The sequence below is a fragment of the Triticum urartu genome, chromosome 5 (assembly GCF_003073215.2).
Source record: "Triticum urartu cultivar G1812 chromosome 5, Tu2.1, whole genome shotgun sequence".
NCBI lineage: Eukaryota > Viridiplantae > Streptophyta > Magnoliopsida > Poales > Poaceae > Triticum > Triticum urartu.
The window spans coordinates 471,280,094-471,290,736 of NC_053026.1; the positions used below are offsets into that span (position 1 = coordinate 471,280,094).

Consider the following 10,643-nt stretch of genomic DNA (forward strand, 5'->3'; position numbering starts at 1 on the left):
TTCAGCAGCTATTTTTTCACACGGTTTAGGAATCGACATCACAAAATGGACTGCATGTGGGTTGTTGAGATCCTCTGTAGTAATTCTTTGTGCAGTACAATCGATGACGCGTTGCGTCGGGACCACAAACGACAGCGATCGTAGCTACGGTTTAGTTGCAACCGAGGACATGGAGACCTCACATGCAGACACCAAGCATAGATCCGTCTGGACCATGGTCTAGCACAACATTTCTGGCTACATTTTATTGCAACCTATCATGTGAACTTACACTTTCTTCAGCGTTCAGGATTGGCATCAAACAAAATAGTTCACTGTGGATCGAACTTTAGTAGGCTAACGAGTATAATAGTTCACCGTGGATCGAACATCAGTAGGCTAACGTGTATTTTGATTGTGTGACATGTCATAGAGTTGCACAGTGCGACCATTCAGTGACTGTAACGGCCTACTGTTCTGCCTGTAACTCTTCCCCAAAGGAGCCATCAAAGCAACAGCCTGCTCCTTTGTCATTTCTCTTATCTGCGGGACATCTCGGAGTATATGAATAAGTAACTCTTGTTGCGTAAACATAATGTGAAATTAAAATTTACTATTTTCCATATGTGAGAAGATGGAATACCTCGCCAAGAATGTTCCAGATCACATTCTCCGTGCATGGAGGTGCGGTGAGAGACCCAACATATCTGAAATACCTATCCTCACCCTGCATTAGTTCCTTCATATTCACCACTCCAACGGGGAGAGGGTCACCTTTCTCAGCTTTGCAACCCTCCGCAGACAATTCAGCTAACTTATCCTTTATCTATGAGTGCAACACAAATCAAAATATTGAAATGCATGTAGACCAAACATGCACAAAGTACTAAGTTCAAGCCCAATAAATATTGATGGCAAATCAAATTACAAGTTGTGATCATGTTATTAGTTCTTGAACATGTGAGTGTCTCCTAGCTATCCACATAATACATACCCTTGTATTGAATGTATATAAACTACTCAATTAACTAATTAAGGGTTACTAGTCATTTCAATAATCTAGTGCTATAGTGATGCCGACTGGTTATAGTTTGGATTCTTACTTCCCGCGGTCAAAATGAACATATAAAGCATGAAAACACTCCCATCCTGATACACTAAGGGAAAACACCACCACCTATTGAACTAGATCTAAAGCCACCACTCGTGTTATTTGAATCATATCCTCAAGTTGATCATGATGGGGAATTTCAATGTGCAGTGTTCTACAATGCGATAGTGGCAGTAGCAGTCCATGCCTTTGTCATATAAGGGTGATTTACCTGACAAAGGAAATGATCTGGTTTTCCATGCCGATAAAGTATTGAAACAACAGTAATATTGCCATCATCGGTGTAGTGCACCATGTGGAGCTCCACAGCAAATCTAGAGGGGTAAGATAGTGGTGCACACGGTTAGTACAACAAAAGCTGAATGCTTCTCAATTCTCTATAGTACACATGTGAACCTCTTGCCATTGATGGTATGCTCTGAGGGGGAGTGCCAATGCAATTGCTTCAATTTATACTTCTTTCCATCCACCATGACAGTCCCAGCAGTGTCATTATATCGCAACTACATCACTCAGTTCGCCCAATGATTTCATATAATTAGCATTATTTTGAACTAGGAGATAACATTTACGTACTAGAACATATATTTTTATGAACTTTTTATTATAGTCATTCTTACATTATAGAAAAGACCACAATAGGATGAAGGTGGGGGGTTCTTAATGTGTGTTATTTATTACTCCCTCCGTCCGAAATTCTTGTCAAAGGCATGGATGTATCTAGACATATTTTAGTTCTAGATACATCCATTTGTATCCATTTCTCCGACACGTATTTTCGGGCAGAAGGAGGACAAGATATTGAGATGGTGGAGGTTAATGAAGTCATACAACCAAAACAACAAAGGAAAACAAAGCTAAAAAGCCGAGCTAAGAAAAAAAGAAAGCAAACCAAGCAACTTACTGGAAAACAAACAAAATAAAGATAAGTGAGGTCAGGTATTGTTGCGCTTGTATTTATACATTTTATGTTTGGTGACATAAATAACCATTTGGTTAAGAGGGTCAGGGCAAACCGCAATGTTGAAGACGTTGTCAATCATTGTAGCATTTGTAGAAGTATAATATCTCTTTAGGGGCTCCATTTGTGGGTCGTGTACCACACAATCTCTCACGATGTTAATTGGAGACTGGTAGATTCCTTTTGAGCAAACCGTGAAATTAGGACTTAAGCTCCCCCAGTGTTTTGGGCCGGTTCTCCCATTGTATCCAAAGCTCACGCCATTTGCTTATAGTCGGAAAATATAGATAAGAAATCATGTGTCAGCACAAAACTTTGTGCAAATTATACCAGCAATAGTAAAAACAAAGATGGCAAGGTTGTATGGAATGTTTTTTTACAATGTTGGACTAATTTTGTATCTATTTGAGATTGTCGTGTCTCACCCTTCTGTAGCATATCCTCCATGTAGCATATAACTTACCCTCTATAAGTGGTACAAATATGTTCGGGAATTGGTTGGTGAGAGTTCATCATAGGCTAAAGGCTCAAATCCATGTGTGGATATGCGCTTTACCTTGGGCTATATGAAATTGTTGTGTTTTTGACCGAACGAAAGTTGTAAAATGAACTGTAGATTATTTTCAATTGTACTAGATGGATCTGTATGTGGTCCTATCTACGGTGCACAAAGGCTCGGACGACCACATACAACCAATGGAGATGACAACATGTACTGCATTGAACCAATTTGGATGGCTATTCAGCAATAAATCTAGTGATGCATGAGACACCATGTAACTTATCGATGTCTAATGTTTTTAGAATTTTAGCATTTTATACCCGTATATAACACATTTCGATCTTAAAACTTTCCAATGAGAGAAGGTTGCATGCATGAGTCGATGCAGAGCCCTGGTCTTTTCTCCTTCTTGAATTGATTTGGAGTACATCTGAATATATCCAAGAATGATTATAATCTAAATGGCATGCATGATGTTTTGTACTACATCTTTTATGAAAGATTGCGTAGCTTTTCCATTTTTCCACTTTTAACGACTTGGCAGTGAAGTGAACTAACCGATAAGAAACCAAAACAGTCTTGCTAAGTCTCAGTCGACTGAGACTTCATTAAGTCTCAGTTGATACTATATCCATAAGATTTTATGTTGAGATCCGTGCAAAATTTCTTTTCAATTTTTTCCTTTTCTCTCTTACATGTTATGTCATTTGACTAAGACTTAGTTAAACCTCAGTCGACTGAGACCTAGCCACACTCAAACTAAAAATATCTTCTAGACGGGGCCTATAGAGGTTCTCCTTTTTTTAGCACAGACAATCATCATGAAACAGTCGTCCTTTATCCAAATGCCGAACCTATATAAATGTCATCACAAATTAATGAGTATGTGCTTTTTTCATACAAAAAAAAGAGAGAGAGAACAGTTGAACGACAAAGCAGCTTATGAGCCAAATTGAGTGTCTAGAAACGTTGAAAATCATGGAGAACGGAAGACAAAAGTCGTGCCAGAGTCACATGTTCACAGTGAAGAGCAAAACTGAGCTAGCTTCGGAGGGAAATTGGTTAGGGAATGTATGACATAGGAGTAGAACACATACCAGTGTCGCACGCATGGGTCACAAGAAAGCACATGCACAAGAGTGCAACACACGCTGCACTTTTCTCGGAAGTCACCACCATCGTTCTGTTTGAGGTGCAGGAAGATATGGAAGGAACTGTGCTGGAGCTACAAAGAAGAGCTGCACAAGGCACACACGTATATATACAGGGCCACTTGCGGCTGATGGTATGCTACAGGACGCGCTGGTCTGTTTCGTGCATCCAGGGCGGCTGGAGGTCGACGCCATCATTAAAACTCTCGGAAAATCGTAGTGCGGCGGCGCTGTGGTGTGATGTGACGGCCGGAGAAGGTAGATCGATCGATATGGACGAATTGAGCTGCAGGCCAGCCATCTGATACGTCCGGCGGATCTTGACTCGGTGGCTCCCTCGGCCGAACGACCGTCACACGCAGTATAGTAGTAGTATATGGTATACGAGTGTATACAAATGGTAAACACATGCGATCGGTCGGCGACCGGACCGGCGGCGAGCGTTATCTCGTTCCCTTTTGCCGTCGATATATGGTTTGTCTTTGTGGACGAGGACAGCGTGCGCGACGGCGACGGCCGACGGCCTGCGGATGCGGCAAGGCGGCCACACGATAGAAGAACGGGTCGGACGGATCGGGGATGTGGCAATTGGGATTGGGATTCAGCCGCAAAGATACACGTTTACAGGGGCCGGGTCTCCGTGACCTGTAATGACGGCTCTGCTGCAATAATCTCATACTACAGTGCCAGCCACTGCCAGTGTACGTACTGCATGAGCTCAAGGCCGGCCGCATTATCGATTGAAAATGTCAATAGAAGATCGGGCCTCTCGGTTCTACACATTATTGAATTCTTTGAGCTATGGGTTGGTTGATCTTCAGGATGTGAACCTCGCTGCCGTTGCCGAGGACGGAATTGTTTCGATAAATTGCAAAAAACAACCATATATGTGAACCCTAAATCACAAAACCACCATGTCTCGTTTTTTTCTTGAAACCCACCACCATTTGCTGACAGTTTGCGAAAAATGCTAATTAGTCTATTAGAGCATTTTTACGCTAGACCTAACTTCTGGGTCCCACGTGCCATGTGCCCGGGTGGACACGGCGCCCGTTCAACAGGTACTAAAGGTATCTCCAACAGTAACCTGCAAATTTCCTCCCGTATCCGTCCGTGGACAGAGGGACTAGCCCATTGACACGGAGAGGTTGTCATCCAACCGTAGCCACATACATTTTAACAACAGTTCGAACCAACCGCATGAAATTCGTTCAAACACGTCCGGATTTCATATAAACAAATACAAATTTCATATAAACATGGTATAATTAATACCTAATCTAAATGGTCGTTGACGCCCGTTTCCCATGTCCGGCCATGAGCGAGAACTGAAGTTTCGTCTTCTCCAGTTCCGCATCGACGTTCTCCAGCTTCGCCTTCGGAGACCCGGGAAGTGAAACTGTCTGTTTCCACGTCGCCGCCAAGTGAGTAATCGGCCGCCGATGTTGAGCCCACCAAGCTTGGCGTCGATGGGAAGGGAGGAGCGGTGGCCTTCCTAAAACCAGAGCGACGGCGACCTACTATGCACTACTCTTCCTCGTTGGCGGTGGCGCGCACGGACGTGCCACCTTCGTGGTTGTCACGGTGGGACGTGGAGTCAGCGATGTCCTCCTGCTCGTCGTCGGTCTCGCCAAACACAACTTTGCCTGCGTCGTCGCTCTCCTTGTAGGCGGTCGCCACCTCCGCTACTCGCTAGCGGTACAGCTAGCGAGCGAGGCGGATCTCGCGGGTAGAGCGGTAGGACTCGAGCAGCGCCCCCTGCTCCGCCAGGTCCGCGTCCAGCGCGGCCGCCCTTCTGGCGGCAAGCTGCTCCTCTGCCTGCACATACTCCTGGAGGAGGTGGTTGTTGTATCTGGCAGCGGTCTGCGCCTCTCGCTCCTCCTGCACCATATCCATGTAATGGGCACGAGCCTCGCCGATTGTCATGGTGCAATGCACCGGCGAGGGTGCCGCAAAGGAGGAGGTGGCGCCGGTTTGTCGTCGGCATCGTCATCCATTGGGACGTCGTCGTCCTTTGGTTGTCTACCGGCCAGCCAACCGGTAGCAATGGCGGCCATCCCCTTCTTTTGGTCCGACGTCAGCCCATCCCATATAGCTTTGACGGGGGAGGAATCCATGGTGTGAGTAGTGCGGAGATAGATCGGAGGCGGATGACTGCGGCTATGGCCGGGGCATTGGTTTATATAGCAATGATGGGCGGCAGCGGGACAGACATGTAGCATCGGAGGAGACGCCTTGGCAACCGCATGCCATCAATGTGGCCGGCAAATAGACAGACAGACGAGCGACCTTCGTGTTGTTTCAACGCGCAGCAGTCGCCTGCACTGAGAAGCGACGCCGACGACGCTCTTTCGGCCGTGTGCCGCCTCAATGCTGGCGGCGCCAGTGAGCGGTCGTATTAGCTCTACCCGAGCATGAATGCGGACGATGGCGCTCTGGAGCGGCGCTGACCGAAAGTGCACGGGATGGGAGGGCTTTTAGGGGGCCAAGGCGGTCACAATAGAGCTTGGGAGCGGTCCGGACTTCCGCAAAATCCCTATGTTGCGCGAGAAAACACGTCCGAACCATGCCTGTCGGATCACGGGTTCCGACAAAACCCTCAAGGTTCGAACACTGGGGTGCGCACGAAGATTTCCCCCCTACCGATCCACGTCCTAGTTTTGCTAATATCTCGTGGACTAACTCAACGAACTCACAACACAAGGGACACACGATTTATACTGGTTCGGGCCACCGTTGTGGTGTAATACCCTATTCCAGTGTGGTGGTGGTGGATTGCCTCTTGGGTTGATGATGAACAGTACAAGGGGAAGAACAACCTCCTGAGGTTGAGGTGTTCTTGTGCTTGGCGAACTTGTGTGTGTGTGAGGATTCGATCAGCTCAGGCTTGCTTGCCTTCTACTGTGGTGGCTAGTCCTATTTATAGAGGCCCTGGTCCTCTCCCCAAATATCAAGCGGGAAGGGAGCCAACAACGGCCAATTTGAGAGGGGACAACTAGTACAGCTTATCCTGATAAAAGCAGTCTTCACCTGCAAAAGGCTCTGGCGATGACGCCGCCTTGGGCTCTATGGTGACCTCCGTGTTGCCGTCCTGTTGGTCTTGGTTTCATTGCACTGATATGGAAACCTTTGCTTGATGCCTCGGTACTCCGCGCCTGCGCTTGCCCCCTTTGCACCAAAGAGGAAATAAGGACGTTGCGCGCGCTGGCACCTGCCTGGTCTCGATCGTCATGGCTCACGTCACGAGAACCTCGCGAGGTTTGCCTTGCCTTGATCTCTCCGCCCCTCGCGAGCCTGCCTGGCGAGGCTGCTCCTGAGGAGGTCTTGCGCCGTCCGCCTCACGAGGCTTGGCCCCTCGTGAGGGTCTTGGATGCCTTGTTGATGAAGATGGGCCGTATAGGCCTGCTAGCAAAGCCACACCGTGGGCCGCAGGCAGGCAAGTCCGGAGACCCCCGTTCCCAGAACGCCGATAATAGCCCCCGGGCCCAAGGCGCGCTCGGGCTTGGCTTCGAGGCAAAGGCAAAGGTCAAGTACGGAGCGCCGCGGGCCCCAATAGCCTGCGGCCTTGGTCGACGCGTGGTGGTTGATTGGACGTGGGCGTCTCCGCTTCCCCACGCTACCTCGGCAACTGCCCGACTTTGACAAGTCCCTGCGATATGCAAGGAAAACCATCATTATCTGTGATCGTGGGGGGCGCTGGTTGGCCTTCTCCTGCTATAAATGAGGAGGGGGGCAGAGCCCCCGTCGCCCATTTCTTCCCATTCCGCTTGCTTCTTCTTCTGCTCGACCACCGACTCCGATGGCGCCGTCGAAAAGGTTCTCCACCGCAGAGAAGGGAAAGGCCCCTCGCGAGGGGCCCGGCTCCCCGGCGCCCAAGAGTGGACGCGGCCGTCCCCGCAAGCACACCGCGACCCCCCGTTCCCGCGGTGGCGCCGCTGCGCGTGGCAGGGGTCGTTCTAGTCGCGGGAGCCCTGTTGACGAAGGGAGACGCGTCATGGTCGCGCGGCCTCCCCGGCCGCGCTTCCATTCTGCAGTGGTGTTGCCGGAGTTCGTCGTCTGGCCGGAGAACCCGGCCAGCAACTGGCTTCAGCTTCCGCACTTCTTCGCCGACGAGCTGCCAGCCTCCGGTCCAGGCGGGCTCTGGCTGCAGGCGGACGGCTGCTGTAGCAGAGCTTCTTGGGTTGTGGTTGAGGTCTCCGATCCGGGCAAAATAGCTCTGGCCCGCGGTTGGCAGACGTTCGCCTGCGCGCGCGGCCTGGGCAGGCGGTGCACCCTTCATTTCAAGTACGACGGTGATGCGACCCTCTACGTGAGGGTGTTTGGAGAAGATGGTCGCTGCACCGAGTGCTGCCCCGAGGTGAACGACGGCGAGGAGGTGCTCGGCCTTGGCGATGGTCGGGACGAGGAGGAGGGCGAACCCGCCCTTGGTGCCGACCGCATCTTGTCCAGCTACGGCGGCTCTTCCTCTGGCGATAGCTCCAGCAGCGGTGGCTACGCTCAGCCGCCGTGCCGCCGCACCCGCTTCGAAGGTGGTAGCGGGTCGTCTCGTCGTCGCGTCTCCGTGAAGTGCGAGGAGGGGTCTGGCTGAGCTCAGGGCGGTGCCAGGAGCCTGCTTTCGTGGACCGCCGTAAGGGCAGGCGCCGCTTTACTTTGTTCTTCCTTTCTTTTCTGCATCAAGAAGAAACTAGTATGGGCCCCGGTCGGCGTGTATCGAACTATGATTTCCCAATCATTATGCTGTGTTTGTTGTTTCCGTGTTGTGTCATTATTTCGTGTAGAGGTAACTTAGCTTGGCATGCTTGGGGTAGCCTCCTCCTCGCGAGGGACTCGCTTCCTGGTGCCTGCGGAGGCCTTCCTTGGCTTGGCGGGTGTTAGGGAACTGCAAAAAACTTGTTAGGAGCGTCGCCCGGAGGTTTATCGTTCTGTCGAGCCTAGATCCAACGCTTCGTATCGCGATACCCGAGGGGCACGGATCAGGAGAGGCGTGCTAGCTTGTTGGCTCGAACGAGAATTCCTCACGAAGAAACAGACGAAGGGCCTCGCGAAAAACAGACGAAGGGCAGAGGAAAGGAAAAAGGCTCGCGAGGGCACCTGCCTAGCCCCCTCGCAAGGTACGCGCAAGAGAGAAAACAGGTTTAACTGCAACCAGAAACAGCAGCAAAAAGCGACGAAACCAAACCAGCAAGGAAATCTAGAAGCAAACTTTGAATTAAAAGGAGGTGAGCCAACTACAGAAAGCAAATGAAAAGCCACGTCTGGCACCTAACCTAGTCTTCAAGTCTTCTCACCAGCGCGGAGCTAAGTGCTGCCACTAAGACATGGAGGGAGCCCCCGAGGCCCGAGGGTGGCACTCCTGAGACTCCGGGGCGTGTACAGCCCCACTCATTATTACGTGAGAGTGTCACGGGCGGCGGTCTTCACAGGCACTGGGCCTTTCTTCACAGGCGCTGAGCCTTACTTCATGGGTAGAACTTCCGGAGATGCTGGATGTTCCAGGCGTTCTGGATGGGCACCCCGTCCTATGTCTCCAGGCACGCGGCGCCAGGCCTGGAGACATGGACGACCTTGAATGGGCCCTCCCACATGGGTGAGAGCTTATGCAGCCCTTCCCCGGAGAGGACCCGCCTCAGGATGAGGTCACCCGCCTCGAGCGTCCTGGAGCGGATGTTGCGGCAGTGGTATCGCCGCAGCACCTGCTGGTACCTTGCCGCCCGTAGTGCGGCTTCGCGGCGGCGTTCCTCCCCCAGCACGAGGTCCATCCCCTGCGCGGCGTCCTGTTGCGTTTCATCAAACGCCAGGACCCGTGCGGAGTGATGCCTGACCTCGTGAGGGAGGACCGCTTCTGTTCCGTAAACGAGGAAGAATGGGGTCTCGCCCGTTGGCTTGGTGGCGGTGGTGTGGATGGACCACAACACGGACTGGAGCTCGTCGTACCAGCCCTTGCCGCAGGCCTCGAGCTTCTTCTTGAAAGTCCTGGTCTTGAGTCCCCTCAGGACCTCTGCGTTGGTGCGTTCGGCCTGACCATTGCTCCTGGGGTGTGCCACCGAAGCGTAGCAGATCTGCGTTCGAAGGTTAGCACAGTATGTTGATAACCCACAAGTATAGGGGATCACAACAGCTTTCGAGGGTAGAGTATTGAACCCAAATTTATCGATTCGACACAAGGGGAGCCAAAGAATATTCTCAAGTATTAGCAGCTGAGTTGTCAATTCAACCACACCTGGAAACTTAGTATCTGCAGCAAGGTGTTTAGTAGCAAAGTAATATGTAGTGGTGGTAATGGTAACAAAAGATTAATGAAAGCAAAGTAATGTTTTTGGTATTTTGTAGTGATTGTAACAATAGCAACGGGAAAGTAAATAAGCATAAACCAGTATACGGAAAGCTCGTAGGCATCGGATCAATGATGGATAATTATGCCGGATGCGGTTCATCAGGTAACAGTCATAACATAGGGTGACACAGAACTAGCTTCAATTCATCAATGTAATGTAGGCATGTATACCGAATATAGTCATACGTGCTTATGGAAAAGAACTTGCATGGCATCTTTTGTCCTACCCTTCCGTGGCAGCGGGGTCCTAATGGAAACTAAGGGATATTAAGGCCTCCTTTTAATAGAGTACCAGAACAAAGCATTAGCACATAGTGAATACATGAACTCCTCAAACTACGGTCATAACCGGTAAGTATCCCGATTATTGTCACTTCGGGGTTAACAGATCATAACACATAATAGGTGACTATAGACTTGCAAGATAGGATCAAGAACTCTCATATATTGATGAAAACATAATAGGTTCAGATCTTAAATCATGGCACTCGGGCCCTAGTGACAAGCATTAAGCATAGCAAAGTCATAGCAACATCAATCTCAGAACATAGTGGATACTAGGGATCAAACCGTAACAAAACTAACTCGATTACATGATAAATCTC

At 49.9% G+C, this 10,643-nt stretch overlaps 1 protein-coding gene across 1 annotated transcript; it reads right to left on the reverse strand.

The window, feature by feature from the left end:
• Positions 1-378: 378 nt before the first annotated feature.
• On the reverse strand, positions 379-3,732 carry LOC125507175 (alpha carbonic anhydrase 1, chloroplastic-like). The gene is made up of 6 exons (XM_048671841.1): positions 3,651-3,732; positions 2,107-2,318; positions 1,487-1,593; positions 1,302-1,404; positions 623-805; positions 379-522 (listed from the first exon to the last, which is right to left on the reverse strand). The coding sequence occupies exons 1-6, from the start codon at positions 3,730-3,732 to the stop codon at positions 379-381; spliced, it is 831 nt and encodes a 276-aa protein (XP_048527798.1).
• Between the last annotated feature and the right edge of the window lie 6,911 nt (positions 3,733-10,643).